We start from the raw sequence: 21991 nt of genomic DNA, 5'->3' as shown, positions 1-21991 counted from the left end.
TTATTTTAGAACAAATTTCATTAACATATAAAAGGTTATACTGAGTCGACCTTAAAAGATAGACATATGCTGTCGCGGACTTTTTTTTTAGAACTTTTAGCAGGGAACAATTCCATCATACAGGATTTTTATGTAACTTTAACTGTTTAAGCAGCGTAAGCAACGGAAGCTGTCAAAGGAGGAATAATTTTCCTGTTTTTCCGATATTTTTCATTGCTGCTCCGCTTCTATTAATGTTATATAGCCTATAACCTTCCTCGACAAATGGACTATCCAACACAAAAATATTTTTTTTTTAATCTCAAAATTGTTTTCTTCTTGCTTTCCAATGGGCACAAGTTGATACAAAATTTTACACATCCAAGCTTCTACCAATTTGATTTCCAATTGAGAGATTCAGTGAAGATAATCTGGATAGGCCCATTGTGTTTCTTAAAAAAATTTTAGTCATTTTTAATTTCCAAAAAGATCTTTCCGGTGAAAAAACCGAAAGAGGTATTGTAAGAAAAGTGAAACATGCTGTGATAATTTCAGTGAAACTAGTGCAGGTAGGTCATTCTGTAATAATTTCCCAGTCCAGTTTTTTTTCTACTTAAAAAATTAGTTGTAGCATACATCAGAAATATTTTATTATTCCAAAAGAGCACCACTAGTACAAAATTAAAATAGTTTTTTCACTAGCAGCCTGGACGCATGCAAATGTCGACTCATTTAGTGGTAGCAAATTCAACTTTTGCTACCACCGGTTCAAAAAGAAAAATTGAGGTTATGTACGCAATGTTTGATGTGATTATTTCTTAAAAAATGAACAAATGTGTGCTACAAACATTACTTGAGTATACGCATGGTAGTTGGTAGATGGTACAAGATAAAATGATTAACTCAGCGACAAATATAAACGGTTTTCTTTGTGTTGAAGATTTAGATTAAGTTTGATTAGAAATCAAAACAAAATCATGTTGTGTCAAAAAATTGAACGTTTATTTTTCAGTTTATTGTCTTATGGTTTCTACTAGTGAAAAAAATAGTATATTAACCACGGTTGCAAAGCCACTTCTAGACCTCGCACTTAGAGCCCTCGACGCTGCGCGTCTCGGGTTCTAATTTGCGCTCGGTCTAGAATGCTTGGCTCTGCAACCTTGGCTAATAATATACTATTTGAAAATACGAAAGTGTTCATAAAACTCAACTGAAACTGAATTTTTTTTTACGTCTTGTTACAGCATGAAGTTTCACTGTAGATCTGAGGACAAAATTTAAGTATTTTATTGTCTTGCATCATAAATTAGTCATACTTTTGTCGGATAAAGATTGGTAATTTACTACATGGGGTGTTAGATTTGCCACAATGGGATTGCGACACTGTGGCAGGTTTATTAGAAACAGATGCTGATGCATTTTCGACCGCCGGTGCCGGTCGCTAAAACCCGAGTAAATAACAATGAACCATCGATCCTGGGATTACCACACATTTTCAAATTTTTTATTTCAGGATGTAATTCGGGCAATAATATAAAAAATCTAATAAAAAAAAAATGTTCGTGTGACCGGACCGGGCCCCTTGAAGCAGCGGGCCCGTGTTCCGGCGAACACATGGAACACCGGTAGTTACGCCACTGTATTTACCTAGCAAGTATAACAACCCTACTCAAACAAACATCTCGAAAAATATGCTAATTGCCTCCGCATACGCACGAATCGAAAATAAACTCCCCTCGCTCGAACCGGTAGCAAAAATGTTTATCTCTCGTTGCCTCCACGAAAGAAGCACGCAATTAATTAGCTAATTAATTTATTCCAGTTAGCTGGGAGACAAGCAACGAATGCCAACGTCGAAAATGGAAACAAACAAAAAGTAATGCTCATCCAATATTCGTTAATTAACGGGCATTCGTCATCGCATCGAATTCTTGTGACGGGAGGAAAAGCGCCCTTTTGCCACGGCCTGACCGCATGAAAGTCGAATGCGATCGGCGCGGTCGTGTCTTTGTTGATTTTTTCATGCTTTGCATACGGGATCGGTGTCGAAGGGCCGCCTCTAATGTATGTAAATTTTCAGTGTGAACCCGGCCTGGGCGCCAGCGTCATGTATAATCTGCTTTACAACCAGCCCCAGAAGCTGATGCTACTTGCCGGCTGCAGCACCGTCTGCACCACCGTGGCCGAGGCCGCCAAAATGTGGAACCTGATTGTGGTAAGTGTGGAGTGAGGGCCGGATTTTAGTGGTCGAAGGTTATTGCGACGGAATTTCACTCCTTGGAATATAATCCAACAAATCCCGCTTCTGTATGTTTAAAGTAGATAGTCCAAGGGAGAGAATGTACTCTCAGCACTAATAACAAGCTTAAGTTCAAGTGTTTATGTTTAAACATCGAAAGAATGTCACGTAGAAATTAGTTTCATTTGAATGAATTTGCCTCTTCAAAATGGGACTAAGATGATTATTAATTAAGTCACAATCGAACAAAATATTCTGAATATTGGGTAACCTGTTCTTAAAATTGGTCGAAGGAAGAATTTTTTTCGATTTTTGTTTTCTGATAACCTCTATATTGTATTTGTCTTTTTTTTTTTGTTTGATCAGTTTTTCGATTTGGAATTTTGCAAGTTTTCTAGTTTAAATTTCTTGGTTTTTCAATTTTCCACCTTTTAAATTTTTTTATTTTTTGATTTTGCAATGTTTGGCTTTGAGTTTCCCGAATTTACAATTTTTAATGTTTCAATTATTCGATTACTCAATGTTTCCATTTTAAAATTGTTTTTCAGTTTTGTATTAGCAATTTTTCGTTTCGGTTCTTTCTTTTCTTTATTTTTCCAATTTTTTGATTTTTTAATTTTTCGATTCGCAATTTTTCAATAATTTTACATTTTTTTAGTTTGTTTATTCAGTCTTAAGATCGAGTTTTCATTTTTAAATTTTTAAATTTTTCGAATTTCCAACTTTTCGGAGTTTTAACTTTCAGATTTTGCAATTTTTCGGTTTTAAATTTTTCAATTATAGATTTTTCAGTTCCTCGATTTTTCAATTTTGTGTTTCTTCACTTTTTATTTTGAAATTTTTCTAGTTTTCATTTTAAATATGTAAGAATAATTTAAATTTCTAGAATTTTTGTATTTTTCAGTGATTGGTTTTTACTATTTTTCATCAATTTATTCCACTTTTCCATTTTTTGATTTTTAATTTTTCAATTTATCGCTTTTCATTTTTTCATTTCTCCAATTTTTCGTCAAGGTTTTTTTTTTTCTTTATTTTTACAATTTTTTGGTTTTTCGATAGTCCTATTTTGGAATTTTTTGTTTTTCAGATTTTTCTTTTTTCTATTTTTTGATTTGCAATTCTTCAATTTTTAACGTTTTTTCTTTTGTTTAGTCAATTATTCGATTTGTAATTTCACTAGTTTTCGGTTTTTAATTTTTCAATTTTTGGATGTTATTCCAGTTTTCATTTTCTATTTTTAATTTTTCAATTTCTCCATATTTAATTTCTCAATTTTTCGACTTCACAATTTTGACAATTTTATCATTTTTCGATTTGATTCGTTTTTTCTTCCTTCCAATGTTTTGATTCATACATTTTTTCGATTTTGTAATTTTTGGTTTTTCAGTTTTTCGATTTTTAATTCTTCGATTTTTTAATTTTTGGAATTAGAAAAAATGGAAAAATTGCAAATTGAAGAACGGAAAAAATTAAGAACTGAAACATGAAAAAACTAAAATTCGAGAAAGATAAAATTAGACAACTATTCGACTTTTCAATTTTTAAATTTTTTCAATGAAAAAGTATTTGTCTTTTTTTTTTGTTTGATCAGTTTTTCGATTTGGAATTTTGCAAGTTTTCTAGTTTAAATTTCTTGGGTTTTCAATTTTCCAGTTTTTAATTTTTTTTATTTTTTGATTTTGCAATGTTTGGGTTTGAGTTTCCCGAATTTACAATTTTTAATGTTTCAATTATTCGATTACTCAATGTTTCCATTTTAAAATTGTTTTTCAGTTTTGTATTAGCAATTTTTCGTTTCGGTTCTTTGTTTTCTTTATTTTTCCAATTTTTTGATTTTTTAATTTTTCGATTCGCAATTTTTCAATAATTTTTCATTTTTTTTAGTTTGTTTATTCAGTCTTAAGATCGAGTTTTCATTTTTAAATTTTTAAATTTTTCGAATTTCCAACTTTTCGGGGTTTTAACTTTCAGATTTTGCAATTTTTCGGTTTTAAATTTTTCAATTATAGATTTTTCAGTTTCTCGATTTTTCAATTTTGTGTTTCTTCACTTTTTGTTTTGAAATTTTTCTAGTTTTCATTTTAAATATGTAAGAATAATTATAATTTCTAGAATTTTTGTATTTTTCAGTGATTGGTTTTTACTATTTTTCATCAATTTATTCCACTTTTCCATTTTTTGATTTTTAATTTTTCAATTTATCGCTTTTCATTTTTTCATTTCTCCAATTTTTCGTCAAGGTTTTTTTTTTCTTTATTTTTACAATTTTTTGGTTTTTCGATAGTCCTATTTTGGAATTTTTTGTTTTTCAGATTTTTCTTTTTTCAATTTTTTGATTTGCAATTCTTCAATTTTTAACGTTTTTTCTTTTGTTTAGTCAATTATTCGATTTGTAATTTCACTAGTTTTCGGTTTTTAATTTTTCAATTTTTGGATGTTATTCCAGTTTTCATTTTCTATTTTTAATTTTTCAATTTCTCCATATTTAATTTCTCAATTTTTCGACTTCACAATTTTGACAATTTTATCATTTTTCGATTTGATTCGTTTTTTCTTCCTTCCAATGTTTTGATTCATACATTTTTTCGATTTTGTAATTTTTGGTTTTTCAGTTTTTCGATTTTTAATTATTCGATTTTTTAATTTTTGGAATTAGAAAAAATGGAAAAATTGCAAATTGAAGAACGGAAAAAATTAAGAACTGAAACATGAAAAAACTAAAATTCGAGAAACATAAAATTAGACAACTATTCGACTTTTCAATTTTTAAATTTTTTCAATGAAAAAGTATTTGTCTTTTTTTTTTGTTTGATCAGTTTTTCGATTTGGAATTTTGCAAGTTTTCTAGTTTAAATTTCTTGGTTTTTCAATTTTCCAACTTTTAAATTTTTTTATTTTTTGATTTTGCAATGTTTGGGTTTGAGTTTCCCGAATTTACAATTTTTAATGTTTCAATTATTCGATCATTCAATGTTTCCATTTTAAAATTGTTTTTCAGTTTTTTGTATCCGCAATTTTTCGTTTCGGTTCTTTGTTTTCTTTATTTTTCCAATTTTTTGATTTTTTAATTTTTCGATTCGCAATTTTTCAATAATTTTTCATTTTTTTTAATTTGTTTATTCAGTCTTAAGATCGAGTTTTCATTTTTAAATTTTTAAATTTTTCGAATTTCCAACTTTTCGGGGTTTTAACTTTCAGATTTTGCAATTTTTCGGTTTTAAATTTTTCAATTATAGATTTTTCAGTTTCTCGATTTTTCAATTTTGTGTTTCTTCACTTTTTGTTTTGAAATTTTTCTAGTTTTCATTTTAAATATGTAAGAATAATTATAATTTCTAGAATTTTTGTATTTTTCAGTGATTGGTTTTTACTATTTTTCATCAATTTATTCCACTTTTCCATTTTTTGATTTTTAATTTTTCAATTTATCGCTTTTCATTTTTTCATTTCTCCAATTTTTCGTCAAGGTTTTTTTTTTCTTTATTTTTACAATTTTTTGGTTTTTCGATAGTCCTATTTTGGAATTTTTTGTTTTTCAGATTTTTCTTTTTTCAATTTTTTGATTTGCAATTCTTCAATTTTTAACGTTTTTTCTTTTGTTTAGTCAATTATTCGATTTGTAATTTCACTAGTTTTCGGTTTTTAATTTTTCAATTTTTGGATGTTATTCCAGTTTTCATTTTCTATTTTTAATTTTTCAATTTCTCCATATTTAATTTCTCAATTTTTCGACTTCACAATTTTGACAATTTTATCATTTTTCGATTTGATTCGTTTTTTCTTCCTTCCAATGTTTTGATTCATACATTTTTTCGATTTTGTAATTTTTGGTTTTTCAGTTTTTCGATTTTTAATTATTCGATTTTTTAATTTTTGGAATTAGAAAAAATGGAAAAATTGCAAATTGAAGAACGGAAAAAATTAAGAACTGAAACATGAAAAAACTAAAATTCGAGAAAGATAAAATTAGACAACTATTCGACTTTTCAATTTTAAAATTTTTTCAATGAAAAAGTATTTGTCTTTTTTTTTTGTTTGATCAGTTTTTCGATTTGGAATTTTGCAAGTTTTCTAGTTTAAATTTCTTGGGTTTTCAATTTTCCAGTTTTTAATTTTTTTTATTTTTTGATTTTGCAATGTTTGGGTTTGAGTTTCCCGAATTTACAATTTTTAATGTTTCAATTATTCGATTACTCAATGTTTCCATTTTAAAATTGTTTTTCAGTTTTGTATTAGCAATTTTTCGTTTCGGTTCTTTGTTTTCTTTATTTTTCCAATTTTTTGATTTTTTAATTTTTCGATTCGCAATTTTTCAATAATTTTTCATTTTTTTTAATTTGTTTATTCAGTCTTAAGATCGAGTTTTCATTTTTAAATTTTTAAATTTTTCGAATTTCCAACTTTTCGGGGTTTTAACTTTCAGATTTTGCAATTTTTCGGTTTTAAATTTTTCAATTATAGATTTTTCAGTTTCTCGATTTTTCAATTTTGTGTTTCTTCACTTTTTGTTTTGAAATTTTTCTAGTTTTCATTTTAAATATGTAAGAATAATTATAATTTCTAGAATTTTTGTATTTTTCAGTGATTGGTTTTTACTATTTTTCATCAATTTATTCCACTTTTCCATTTTTTGATTTTTAATTTTTCAATTTATCGCTTTTCATTTTTTCATTTCTCCAATTTTTCGTCAAGGTTTTTTTTTTCTTTATTTTTACAATTTTTTGGTTTTTCGATAGTCCTATTTTGGAATTTTTTGTTTTTCAGATTTTTCTTTTTTCAATTTTTTGATTTGCAATTCTTCAATTTTTAACGTTTTTTCTTTTGTTTAGTCAATTATTCGATTTGTAATTTCACTAGTTTTCGGTTTTTAATTTTTCAATTTTTGGATGTTATTCCAGTTTTCATTTTCTATTTTTAATTTTTCAATTTCTCCATATTTAATTTCTCAATTTTTCGACTTCACAATTTTGACAATTTTATCATTTTTCGATTTGATTCGTTTTTTCTTCCTTCCAATGTTTTGATTCATACATTTTTTCGATTTTGTAATTTTTGGTTTTTCAGTTTTTCGATTTTTAATTATTCGATTTTTTAATTTTTGGAATTAGAAAAAATGGAAAAATTGCAAATTGAAGAACGGAAAAAATTAAGAACTGAAACATGAAAAAACTAAAATTCGAGAAAGATAAAATTAGACAACTATTCGACTTTTCAATTTTTAAATTTTTTCAATGAAAAAGTATTTGTCTTTTTTTTTTGTTTGATCAGTTTTTCGATTTGGAATTTTGCAAGTTTTCTAGTTTAAATTTCTTGGTTTTTCAATTTTCCAGCTTTTAAATTTTTTTATTTTTTGATTTTGCAATGTTTGGGTTTGAGTTTCCCGAATTTACAATTTTTAATGTTTCAATTATTCGATCATTCAATGTTTCCATTTTAAAATTGTTTTTCAGTTTTTTGTATCCGCAATTTTTCGTTTCGGTTCTTTGTTTTCTTTATTTTTCCAATTTTTTGATTTTTTAATTTTTCGATTCGCAATTTTTCAATAATTTTTAATTTTTTTCGTTTGTTTATTCAGTTTTAAGATCGAGTTTTCATTTTTTAATTTTTTAATTTTTCGAATTTCCAACTTTTCGGAGTTTCAACTTTCAGATTTTGCAATTTTTCGATTTGCTCAATTATAGATTTTTCAGTTTCTCGATTTTTCAATTTTTTATTTTTTCACTTTTTGATTTGAAATTTTTCTAGTTTTCATTTCAAATATGCAAGAATAATTATAATTTCTAGAATTTTCGATTTTTCAGTTATTGGTTTTTACTATTTTTCATCAATTTATTCCACTTTTCAATTTTTTGATTTTTAATTTTTCAATTTATCGCTTTTCATTTTTTCATTTCTCCAATTTTTCGATTTGCAATTTTTAATGAAGGTTTTTTTTTCTTTATTTTTACAATTTTTTGGTTTTTCAATAGTCCTATTTTTGAATTTTTTGATTTTTCGATTTTTCTTTTTTCAATTTTTTGATTTGCAATTCTTCATTTTTTAATTTTTTTCTTTTGTTTAGTCAATTTTTCGATTTGTAATTTCACGAGTTTTCAAATTTTAATTTTTCAATTTTTGGATGTTATTCCAGTTTTCATTTTCTATTTTTAATTTTTCAATTTCTCCATATTTAATTTCTCAATTTTGACGATTTTATTATTTTTCGATATGATTCGTTTATTCTTCCTTCCAATGTTTTGATTCATACGTTTTTTCGATTTTGTAATTTTTGGTTTTTTCAGTTTTTCGATTTTTCTTTCAGATTTTCTAGTTTTTCGATTTTTCAATTTTTGAAATTAAAAAATGGAAAAATTGCAAATTGAAGAACTGAAAAACTTAAAAATTGAAACATGGAAAAACTAAAAATTGAAATCGATTTTTTCAATGAAAAAGTATATTTAAAATGAAAACTGGAAAAATTTCAAGTCAAAAATTGAAAAATCTAAAATTGAAAAATCGAAAGATTGAAAACCGAAAAAAAGAGCATCGAAGAATCAAAAAATTGAAAAACCCAAAAACTGCAAAGTTTCACATTGAAAAAGAGAAAATTTTCTGAAAATCCGGAAAATTGAAAAAACTATGAAAATGAAAAACTGAAACGAAAAATGGCAGACAGAAAAACTGAAATTGAAAATTTAAAAATAGGAAACTCGTAAAATCGCAAATCAAAAATACCAAAATCTAAAAACTGAAACTCCCAGAAGTTGGAAAATCGAAAAACTGATCAATTTAAAAATGAAAACTCGAAAAATTACATATCGTAAAATTAAAAATAAACTAAAGAAAAAAAAAATAAAAATTAAAAATGGCCAATCGAAAAATTGGAAAAACAAAAAATTTTAAAATAGGACTAAATGAAAAATAAAGAAAATAAAAAATGCAAATCCAAAATTTGAAGAAATAAAAAACTGAAGAATCGAAAAACTGGATAAGTAATTAAAAATAATAAATGGAAAAGTTTTAAAATCCAACAACTGAAAAATTAAAAAGTTTCACATTGAAACAGGAAAATTATAAAATCAGAGCATCAAAGAATCGAAAAATTGAAAAAATAAGGAAAATAAAAAACCAAAAGAAAAATTGCAAAACGAAAATTTGAAGAAATGAAAAAGCGATCAATTGAAAAATTGAGAATCGAAAAATTGAAAAGTGGCATAAACGAAAAATATTAAAATCTAATTATTACATATTTAAAATGAAAATTGGAAAATCTATCTATATTAATAAAAATGAATCGCCGAAATATATGTACACTCATAACTTCAGAACGGCTGCACCGAATTGGACGATTCTTTTTTTTACGTGTACCTTATTGTCAGGACAAGGTTTATATGTAAGAAAATTTATAAAAAATAAGACGGCTAAAAGATAAAAAAAATTTAAAAATTTTGCATGGGAATCGCCACTTCGAATGAATTTGAATAGTTGGCGTTCCCGACAGACCTGTCGTCTGACTGACGTGTCATACAAAACTAATTCTTCCGTGCGATTGTGAAAAGTATATTGCATTTCAAGTCGTTCTTTGTTTTTTCGTAAAAAAAACGTCGTTTATTTTAAGAAAAGTCTTGGTTAAAGTGAATTTAGTTACACATTGCGAAAGTTTCTTATTAATTTTGATCTGCCATTCTATTTACCTATATTCACTTTGTTGGTTTCGACAAAACCTCAACCTTTACCGTTTTTCGAGGATTTAATTTGAAGTTTTCAATATTTTAAAATTCTCAAGACAAAATTTACAGATTTGATTGACTGTGAAAATAATTCTGTATCGTTTTATGAAGTTCATTACAATACCGAGAAGACGACAAGCTGACATAGGTCCACGAAGTCAATCCGCAATGATTTATTTCATGGGTAATTCGGATATGGAAGTTGATCAGCGTTGTGCTCATAATCAACATAATCAAACATTGAAGCGAGACATTGGGTGTATGAATAAAACTGAGTAGATACTCATATTCGAAGTACGAAGTACCCACTCTTATATACCTGAGTATCTAGTCTATGTACTGAGTACCTGCTTGGAAACACTGTATCTCCCCGGACACAAATCGAACATCTACGCGTTTTGTGAGCATTTAATCTAAAAATGAGCATCGGTGTGGCAAATGACTATTTGTCCTTATAAATAATAAATTAAATGTAATATATTTTTGATTCCTTAGGAATATAAAGTTAACAAAGTTAGTTGAGTTACAAAATTCTCTTTTGCTCCACGTTGGCCACCAACGAGCGATTTTCATGATTTTTTTGAAACTTTGCTGGTTTTGAATTTGAATTTTCTGTCCTCGATAGTTGATGCTCAGCAAGAACCACGGGAAGGTCTGGAGCAGATCTCGCTAGGAAAGGAGAGGGCTAGGATTTGTTAATGAGGGATAGAACGTTATACAGTACAATACAACAGAAATAAAATACAAGTACCTACAATCTAACTACAATACAGAATACACTACAGATACAGATACAATACAAAGTTAGTACCCAATACACCACCGGAAGAAATTGCACCAAAAATTGAGAATGTTGCAAAATGAAAACCCAAGCAAGTACACCGATGGAACTCGGAACGAAATCTATTGGTCGCAGCGCTCACACGCCCAAGGGAGAACTCAGCCGCATAAATCCAAGGCCGACTGACCTCATCCTTATAGGATGATGCGACCCAGCGTCTAAGGGCCAACCGAACCCCCCCAGGCCAAAGCGTCTGACGACATGGAGAATTCAGACTCTGAACCAAAGAATGCACCGTTGCAAAATTAATACCCAAGCAAGCACACCGATGGAACTCGGAACGAAATCTATTGGTCGCAGCGCTCACACGACCAAGGGAGAATGCAGCCGCATAGATACAGGGCCGACTGACCTCATCCGTTTAGGATGATGAACCTCATCCGTTTAGGATGATGACCCAGCGTCTAAGGGCCAACAGAACCCCCCCAGGCCAGAGCGTCTGACGACATGGAGAATTCAGACTCTGAACCAAAGAATGCACTGTTGCAAAATTAATACCCAAGCAAGCACACCGATGGAACTCGGAACGAAATCTATTGGTCGCAGCGCTCACACGCCCAAGGGAGAACTCAGCCGCATAAATCCAAGGCCGACTGACCTCATCCTTATAGGATGATGCGACCCAGCGTCTAAGGGCCAACCGAACCCCCCCAGGCCAAAGCGTCTGACGACATGGAGAATTCAGACTCTGAACCAAAGAATGCACCGTTGCAAAATTAATACCCAAGCAAGCACACCGATGGAACTCGGAACGAAATCTATTGGTCGCAGCGCTCACACGACCAAGGGAGAATGCAGCCGCATAGATACAGGGCCGACTGACCTCATCCGTTTAGGATGATGAACCTCATCCGTTTAGGATGATGACCCAGCGTCTAAGGGCCAACAGAACCCCCCCAGGCCAGAGCGTCTGACGACATGGAGAATTCAGACTCTGAACCAAAGAATGCACTGTTGCAAAATTAAAACCCAAGCAAGTGCACCGTGAAAACAAAGCATTTGCACCACAGGAGCTAAATTGGCAAGACCCAAGTTAAGTTAGTAACACATAAAATATACAGTACAAAATGCTTCAATTACAAAAGTTACAATATACAAATTTCTCCACGTTTGCCAACAAAGAGCGATGACTTTGCTCGCTCGTTGCTGTTGCCCAGCAAGAACCAAACAATACGAGGAGGTCTGGAGTGCGTCTTGCCATTAAAAGAGAGGACTAGGGTTTGATAGCATGGGTGAAGGACACCGTATCTTGTAAATTTGGACGCCGTACTTTCAAAAAGATGCATACGGTATTTTGTGAATTATGAACGCAGTACTATGTATATTCTAAAGCCGTACTTTATCACGAACGAACGCATGTTATTAACAACAAATTTCAAAAAAAATCGGGCATTTTTGGAAAAATATCCACTTTCCTTCATGTTCACAGCACTTAACACAAAACATTTTCGCAAATATTTATTAACAATAAATTAGAAATTCGCGAACACGTACTACTTTTAACCCAAAACGGAGCTCCAGTGTTGTTGCTACCAGACCGGAATCAAAACTAAACACAGAGGACGGAAACATGGACCTTTTAACAGGGAGCTCACGTGACAGTTAGCTCAGAAATTGTACATTTTCGGGGTTAATTTAAGAATGTTTAAACAAACTAATTTGTTTTTGCTAACCTCGTGTTCTTCGGGAAATGGTTTTCGGTTTAATTATCATATTAATAGTTATCATTTTTAAACATTATGAATTATATTAATTATCTTTAAATTTTATTTAATTATATCGCGAAAATGTCTAGCTTTGACCCACCAACTTCAATCATTTCGAAAATTTTTCCAAAATTTAAACATTGTCGAATAAACGAATCACGGAATCCGATAAATTAAAACTGAAGTCGTACTTAGCCTGTTTTCGGTCCTATTCGGAAAAATATCCACTTTCGTTCGTGTTCATAGCACTGACACAACATATTTTCCGTAATATGTATTAATAATAAACTAGAAATTCGGTAAAACGCTCCACTTTTACGCCAAAATAACGCGACAATCTTGCCGCCATCAAACATAAATTAATACTGAACACAAAGGACCGAGAAACGTGACCTTCGGACAGGTAGCTCACGTGACAGTGACGTCATCATACGTCACGATGAGATTGCGAAAATTATTTTTCATATTTTGGCCGGGAAAATGCACATTTTCGGGGATAATTTAACACTGTTTAAACAAACTAATTTGTTTTTGCTAACCTCGTGTTCTTAGGAAAATAGATTTCGGTTTAATTATCATATATTGATAGTTATCAGATTTTAACATTATGAATTGTATTAATTATGTTTAAATTTTATTTAATTATATCGCGAAAATGTATAGCTTTGACCCACCAACTTCAATCGTTTCGAAAATTTTTCCAAAATTTAAACATTGTCGAATAAACGAATCATGGAATCCGATAAATTAAAACTGAACTCGTACTTACCCTGTTTTCGGTCCTATTCGGAAAAATATCCATTTTCGCTCGTGTTCACAGCACTAACAACATATTTTCGGTAATATGTATTAATAATAAACTAGAAATTCGCTAAAACGCTCCACTTTTACGCCAAAATGACGCGACAATTTTGCCGCCATCAAACAGAAATTAATACTGAACACAAAGGACCGAAAAGCGTGACCTTTATACAGGTAGCTCACGTGACATTGACGTCATCGTACGTCACGATGAGACTGCAAAAATTAGTTTTCATATTTTAGCCGGGAAAATGCCCATTTTCGGCGATAATTTAACATTGTTTAAACAAATTGATCTGTTTTTAATAATTGCGGGTTTGTAGGAAAACGAGTTTCGGTTTAATTATCATATATTGATGCTTATCATATTTAAACATTATAAATGATATTAATTATGTTTAAAATTTATTTATTTATATCGCGAAAATGTATAGCTTTGATCAACCAACTTCAATCGTTTCGAAAATCTTCCCAAAAGTTAAACATTGTCGAGTAAACAAATCACGGAACCCAATAAATTAAAACTCAAATCATACCATGATTTTCGGCCTTTTCGGAAAAATATCCACTATCCTTCGTCTTCACAGCACTTAACACAAAACATTTTCGCTAATATTTATTAACAATAAATTAGAAATTCGCGAACACGTGCTACTTTTAACCCAAAATGGAGCTCCAGTGTTGTTGCTACCAGACGGGAATCAAAACTAAACACAGAGGACGGAAAAATGGACCTTTTAACAGGGAGCTCACGTGACAGTGACGTCATCGTACGCCATGATGAGATTGCAAAAATTATTTTTCATATTTTAGCTCAGAAATTGTACATTTTCGGGGTTAATTTAAGAATGTTTAAACAAACTAATTTGTTTTTGCTAACCTCGTGTTCTTCGGGAAATGGTTTTCGGTTTAATTATCATATATTAATAGTTATCATATTTAAACATTATGAATTATATTAATTATGTTTAAATTTTATTTAATTATATCGCGAAAATGTATAGCTTTGACCCACCAACTTCAATCGTTTCGAAAATTTATCCAAAATGTAAACATTGTCGACCAAACGAATCACGGAATCCGATAAATTAAAACTGAAGTCGTACTTACCCTGTTTTCGGTCCTTTTCGGAAAAATATCCATCTTCGTTCACAGTACTAATGCAACACATTTTCACTAATATTTATTAATAATAAATTAGAAATTCGTGAAAAGAGCCCTACTTTTAAGCCAAAACGGACTCTGATGTTGCTGCCACCAAACCGAAATCAAAACTAAACACAGAGGACCGAAAAATGTGACCTTTTATCAGGTAGCTCACGTGACAGTGACGTCATCGTACGTCACGATGAGATTGCAAAAATTATTTTTCATATTTTCGCTCAGAAATTGTTCGGGGTTAATTTAACAATGTTTAAACAAACTAATTTGTTTTTGCGAACCTCGTGTTCTTAGGAAAATGGTTTTCGGTTTAATTACCACATATTAATAGTTATCATATTTAAACACTATGAATTATATTAATTATGTCATTTCTGCAACTCTTGAGTTATTCTCTAAAATAAATTGACTGATCCATACATTTTTTTGAGTCAGTGTAAAAGCAAATCTAAAAAATATGAATGCAATGGTAATTACACCATGTCAAACAGTAACTTCAAAACGTCTGCAATATTTCAAAATTCAGTTTTGCAATTCTTGATTCAATCAATAAAATAAATTGACTAGGTGATTAATTTTTTTGAGACACCCCCTATAAGCAATACTAAAAATATGAATGGAATGATAAATCACAAGTATAGTCTCATCCTATTTTGGATATTTTAGATAGGATTCATTTGGCAAAATTTTGGGCTGACGTGATCAATTTTTTGGAGGAGATGAGTAAATATATTTTGATAAAAATGTATTATGCTTATCATATGGTTAAAATATCTGGAAGATTTCAAAGCATTCGGTTTTGCAGATTCAAAATTAAATTGTAGGTGAAACGAAGTTCACGGGGTCAGCTAGTTTGAGATAAAAAACTCAAAAAACAAAAAACTGAAAAATCGAGAAAATGAAAAATCTAAAATTGAAAAATCGAAAAATTGAAAATTAAAAAATTCACATTGAAAAAGAGAAAAATTACAAAATAAGTGCATTGAAAATCCGAAAAAATGAAAAAGCGATAACTTGAAAAATTAAAAATATTAAAATCCAATAAATAGAAAAATTCTATAAATTATAATAATTTTTACATATTTGAAATGAAAATTTGAAAAATTTCAAACCAAAAAGTGAAAAATCGAAAAATTCAAAACTGAAAAATTGCAAATTGAAAAAGTGAACAAATGAAAAATTGAAAATTGAAAACTCGTGAAATTGCAAATCGAAAAATTGCAAAATCTAAAAATTGAAACATCGAAGAGTTATAAAATCGAAAGACTGATAAATTCAAGTATGAAAACTGAAAGAGTCTCATGTTCTAAAAAAAATTTCAAAATTGTGAAACTGAAAAATCAAAAATTGAAAAAATGAAAAAGTATAAAACGAAAACTTTCAAAAATCTAAAAACTGTAAATTAAGAACTTGAAAAGTTGAAAATACGAAAAATTCAAAAATCGAAATATTAAAAAAGTTGAAAAAGTACAAATTCGAAAAAACAAAATATGTACGGTATAAAAAAGGATTGGAAATTGTAGAAAACGGAAAATCGCATAACTGCAAATCCAAAAATTGCAAAATTGAAAAATTGGAAAATCGAGGAATTGGAAGAATGATTTTTTTTCTTTTTGTTTGTTTATTTTTTTTTAATATTTGTATTTTTGTAAATAATTTTAGGTATATATAAATATATGTAAAGATATATTAATCGTTTACAAACATTTCATTACATCAAAGATTGAAAATTTGAAAAACTGAATGAACGAAAATTTATAAAATCGAAAGAAACATCAAAAAAATAAAAGAAAGGCAAAATCGAGAAAATGAAAATTAAAAAATCGGAAATGAAAACTAGAAACCGGGAAGTTCAAAAATTGAGAAAACCAAAAATTGAAAAATTGGGAAGCCGAGAAATTGAAAAATTGTAAAAACTAAAGTTGAAAGAACGAAAAATTTTAAAACCGAAATATTGAAAAATGAAAAAATTGAAAAATGAAAGACAAGAACAAAAGATTGTGATACTAAAATAAGTTACTAAATAAGTAAATCCAGATTTTTCGGGAAAAATCAGTGAGTTGTTCTTGATCTAGTCAATACTATAATAAACTGCCTCATTAATTAATTTTTGTGTGTCAACCTATATATATAACTCTAAAAACTATGGGTGCATTGATATACTACAAGTATGGAGTCAAAATATTTTGCATAATTCAGAGAGGATTTATTAGACAAAATTTTGAGATGACGTCATTAGATTTTTGGAAGGGGATAGGCATTATATTTCTAATATAAGTACATAATTTGACAACAATAAATAAATAATAAAAATCGCCACAGACGCCAACCAGACAGACAGACAGAAACGGAAGATCACTTTTTTCCTACTCTCTGGGTAATGAAACGTCTGGAAAACATTAAACTGGGAGTCGCCCTATGGACTCCACTACTAGACTTCCTTAGCTTACGCTCGAAGTAAAAATCCTCGTCGTCTAGGTTGTGGAAGGCAGCGTTTTTCACCTGTCGTTACTCGGTCGCATTTTCAATGTCGTCGCTTGATTGCAAGAACGAATTTAATACCATCGTGAATATGCAAATACGGACGAGTCACGACATGTAAGAACTACGTTGCCTTGTTTAACTTACACAGAGATACGCTAAGACAAATAAGCTCCGAACGGCCTGAAAACTGAATAATGTTAAAGGTCACGTCTTTGAAACCGTCTTCTTCATTAACCGCTAAACTTGCATGGAATAGTTGATTATTCGGATGTCTCGGAGTAATTGGAGGGACAACTCCGAAACTCTTCTAATTGCGACAATTCTCCCCCGTGATTTACGAGCGGGGCTTTAATGAAAGAAGGAGGCGCGACTTTGGGGACCTCGGACGAAAATTCTGACTCGGAAAACCGCCTAGCACTAGTGTCGTATCGATTTTCGCTTGCTCTCGAGATTCATAACGCCACAATTCCATCCTCGGTTCATTACTTCGACGGATTATCTGCACACCTCTCCAAAAGCTCTAGTCAAGTGTGCTCGGCGAGGGTGTCGGGTTCGACTGAACCAATAAGGGCGTGCTGCGGAGAACGTAACAAATTCGAGTGCGGAGGATCAAAACTATAGGGTTTAAGGAGGAGGGGGTGGACGTGCCGAATTGGCGCACTTTCACGCCTGAAGACGGGCCTGGCGGATCCACGCACACGCACAAATTGGGACCGACTTCCGGAGAGAACGATTTCGGTTTTTCGTTTCTTTCATTCATGGACTTGCAATTTTTCTGTTTTACGGTAGTTGAATTTTTCGATTTTTCAAGGTTTGTCGAAAATGTGAAAAACTGAAAACGTCGACAAATTTTAAGTCTAAAGATTGACTTCAAAAATCAAAATTATTGATTGATAAAAGTTTATTCCAGTTTTCATTTTCTATTTTTAATTTTTGAATTTCTCCAATTTTAATTTCTCAATTTTTCGACTTCACAATTTTGACGATTTTATCATTTTTCGATTTGATTCGTTTTTTCTTCCTTCCAATGTTTTGATTCATACATTTTTTCGATTTTGTAATTTTTGGTTTTGCAGTTTTTCGATTTTTCTTTCAGGTTTTCTAGTTTTTCGGTTTTTAACTATTCCATTTTTCAATTTTTGGAATTAAAAAAAATGGAAAAATTGCAAATTGGAGAACTGAAAAAATTAATAATTGAAACATGGAAAAACTAAAAATTGAGAAACATAAAAATAGGCAAAAAATCGAAAAATTGAAAAGTCGATTATATATTTAAAATGAAAACTGAAAAAGTTTCAAATGAAAAATTGAAAAATCAAGAAACTGAAAAATCTAAAATTGAAAAATCGAAAGATTGAAACCCGAAAAAAAGAGCATCGAAGAATCGAAAAATTGAAAAATCCAAAAATTGCAAAGTTTCACGTTGAAAAAGAGAAAAATTTCTGAAAACCCGGAAAATTTAAAAAATTATGAAAATAAAAAACTGAAACGAAAAATGGCAAACAGAAAGCTGCATAAATGAAAAACTGAAATATCCAAAAATTGAAACTATTAAAATAGAAAACTCGTAAAATCGCAAATCAAAAATTACAAAATCTTAAAAACTGAAAAATTTAAAAATGAAAACTCGAAGAGTCATATCGTAAAATTAAACATACTAAAGAAAAAAAAATGAAAAATTAAAAATGGCCAATCAAAAAATTGGAAAAACAAAAATTTTTAAAGTAGGACTATATGGAAAAATGAAAAATTGAAAAATAAAGAAAATAAAGAACCAAAACGAAAAAATGCAAATCCAAAATTTGAAGAAACGGAAAAATGAAGAATCGAAAAACTGCATAAGTAATTAAAAATAATCAATGAAAAAGTTTTAAAAGCCAACAACTGAACAATTAAAAAGTTTCACATTGAAACAGAGGAAAATTATAAAATCAGAGCATCGAAAAACCGAAAAATTGAAAAAATAATGAAAATAAAAAACCAAAAGAAAAATTGCAAAACGAATAATTGAAGAAATGAAAAAATGAAAAAGCGATAAATTGAAAAATTGAAAATCGAAAAATTAAAAAGTGGCATAAATGAAACATATTAAAATCTAATTATTTAAAAATTTAAAATTTGAATTTGAGGAAAACATGAATTGAATAAAAGAAAAATTAAAAATTGACATCTTGAAATATTAAAAATTAAAAAAAAAAATCGAATAACTGAAAAATCGAAAAATTGAGAAACGAAAAGTTAAAATATCTAAATTTTGAATAAACAAAAAATTAAAATTTAATAAAATTGAAAAATTGAAAAAAGCAAATATTAAAATATCTTTCAAATGGATGTATTCAAAAGCTAGAAGCTTCAAAAATTGAAAAAACTAAATATTGAAACATCAAAAAATTGGGAAATTCAAAAGTTGAGAAATCGAATAACTTTTTTCCACCAAGTGTCTTTTTTTTGAAAAATTGGAAGATCACAGGTATTTGAGTGTTATTTTTTGACAGAATTAAAAAAATTTGGAGACTGCTGCTAGTATTATGTTTTTGACAAAATTTGAAAAAACGACTTGTTTCTTAACACCTCTAATTTATTTTTGTTTTTCCTAAAAAAGGAGATTTTTTGTTGTTTGACAGGATCTCAGGTTTCCGAACACTTTTTTGTTTATAAAAAATGACTTTATTTAAATTTTAAAACATTTTGGTTTTCCAAAAAAAAAGAATCTCGAGATTCCGAGTGGTTTAAAAAAATTGGAATTTTATTTTGGAAAAAAAATTAAAGAAATCTCAAGTTTTCGATCTTTTTTTTTTTTAAAGCTGTGTTTTTATTTAAGAACGTCATTTTCTACTCAAAAAAATCTAGAGTTTGTAGGTGTTGTTTCTTTTTTTAGTTAAAGAAAATCTCAAATTTCCACTATGTCTTTTTTTTTAAATTGGAAGATCGCAGGTTTTTGAGTGTTATTTTTTGACAGAATTAAAAAAATTTGGAAACTGCTGCTAGTATTTTGTTTTTGAAAAAAATTTGAAAAAACGACTTGTTTTGTAACATCTCTCGTTTATTTTTGTTTTTTCTAAAAAAAAAGTAGATTTTTGTTGTTGTTTTTTTTTGCAAAATTTGACAGGATCTCAGGTTTCCGAATAAATCAGTTTATTTAAATTTTAACCCATTTTGAGTGTCACTGGTTTTCCAAAAAAAAAAGAATCTCGCGATTCCGAGTGGTTTAAAAAAAATTGAAGTTTTATTTTGGAAAAAAAATTGAAAAAATCTCAAGTTTCCGCGATTTTTTTTTTAATAAAAAAAATCTCTGTTTTCATTTAAGAACGTCATTTTCTACTCAAAAAAAACTAGAGTTTCTAAGTGTTGTTTCTTATTTTAGTTAAAGAAAATCTCAAATTTCCACCGTCTTTTTTTTTTGAAAAATTGGAAGTTCATAGGTTTTTGAGTGTTATTTTTGACAGAATTAAAAAAATTTTGGAAACTGCTGCTAGTATTTTGTTTTTGACAAAATTTGAAAAAACGACTTGTTTTTTTAACATCTCTCGTTTATTTTTGTTTTTTCTAAAAAAAGTAGATTTTTTGTTGTTTGACTGGATCTCAGGTTTCCGAACACTTTTTTATTTATAAAAAACACTTTATTTAAATTTTAAAACATTTTGACTGTCACTGGTTTTCCAAAAAAAAAGAATCTCGAGATTCCGAGTGGTTTGAAAAAATTGGAATTTTATTAATGGAAAAAAAAATTGAAAAAATCTCAAGTTTCCGAGTTTTTTTTTATAAAAAAATCTCTGTTTTTATTTAAGAACGTCATTATCTACTAAAAAAAATGTAGAGTTTCTAAGCCTTGTTTCTTTTTTTTGTTAAAGAAAATCTCAAACTTCCACTAAGTGTCTTTTTTTTTGAAAAATTGGAAGATCACAGGTTTTTGAGTGTTATTTTTTGACAGAATTAAAAAAAGTTTGGAAACTGTAGCTAGTAATTTGTTTTTGACAAAATTTGAAAAAACGACTTGTTTTTTAACATCTCTCGTTTATTTTTGTTTTTCAAAAAAAGTAGATTTTTTGTCGTTTTTTTTTTTGTAAAAAATTGACAGTATATAAGGTTTCCGAATACTTTTTTCTTTATAAAAAAACACTTTATTTAAATTTTAACACATTTTGAGTGTCACTGGTTTTCCGAAAAAAAAAAGAATCTCGAGATTCCGAGTGGTTTGAAAAAATTGGAATTTTATTGTGGGAAAAAAATTAAAAAATATCTCAAATTTCCGAGTTTTTTTTTTTTTTATAAAAAAAATCTCTGTTTTTATTTAAGAACGTCATTTTCTACTCAAAAAAATCTAGAGTTTGTAGGTGTTGTTTCTTTTTTTAGTTAAAGAAAATCTCAAATTCCCAAGTGTTTTTTTTTTTCAAAAATTGGAAGAAGTTCTGGAAAATCGAAAAACTGATATATTTAAAAATGAAAACTCGAAGAGTCGTATCGTAAAATTAAACATACTAAAGAAAAAAAAATGAAAAATTAAAAATGGCCAATCGCAAAATTGGAAAAACAAAAATTTTTAAAGTAGGACTATATGGAAAAATGAAAAATTGAAAAATAAAGAAAATAAAGAACCAAAACGAAAAAATGCAAATCCAAAATTTGAAGAAACGAAAAAATGAGGAATCGAAAAACTGCATAAGTAATTAAAAATAATAAATGAAAAAGTTTTAAAAGCCAACAACTGAAAAATTAAAGTTTCACATTGAAACAGAGGAAAATTATAAAATCGGAGCATCGAAAAACCGAAAAATTGAAAAAATAATGAAAATAAAAAAACCAAAAGAAAAATTGCAAAACGAATAATTGAAGAAATGAAAAAATGAAAAAGCGATAAATTGAAAAATTGAAAATCGAAAAATTAAAAAGTGGCATCAATGAAAAATATTAAAATCTAATTATTTAAAAATTTAAAATTTGAATTTGAGGAAAACATGAATTGAATAAAAGAAAAATTAAAAATTGACATCTTGAAATATCAAAAATTAAAAAAAAAAATAAAATTCGAATAACTGAAAAATCGAAAAATTGAGAAACGAAAAGTTAAAAT

The 21991-nt window shown here is 28.8% G+C and overlaps 1 protein-coding gene across 2 annotated transcripts in view; it reads left to right on the top strand.

Moving 5' to 3' along the window:
- Window positions 1-21991, top strand: part of Gaba-b-r1 (metabotropic GABA-B receptor subtype 1) — a 237871-nt gene that overhangs the window by 140208 nt on the left and 75672 nt on the right. For both annotated transcript variants that reach the window (XM_064050983.1, XM_064050982.1), the window contains exon 3: window positions 2060-2194. In XM_064050983.1, coding sequence (XP_063907053.1) covers window positions 2060-2194 — 135 coding nt within the window. The remainder of the gene's footprint in view (window positions 1-2059; window positions 2195-21991) is intronic.

The sequence above is a fragment of the Zophobas morio genome, unplaced genomic scaffold (assembly GCF_036711695.1).
Source record: "Zophobas morio isolate AGI-343-1 ecotype UQ-CSIRO unplaced genomic scaffold, CSIRO_AGI_Zmor_V1 ptg000008l, whole genome shotgun sequence".
Classification (NCBI taxonomy): domain Eukaryota; kingdom Metazoa; phylum Arthropoda; class Insecta; order Coleoptera; family Tenebrionidae; genus Zophobas; species Zophobas morio.
The sequence above is the reverse complement of the archived record's forward strand: the minus strand, read 5'-3'. Positions and strand labels throughout refer to the sequence as shown.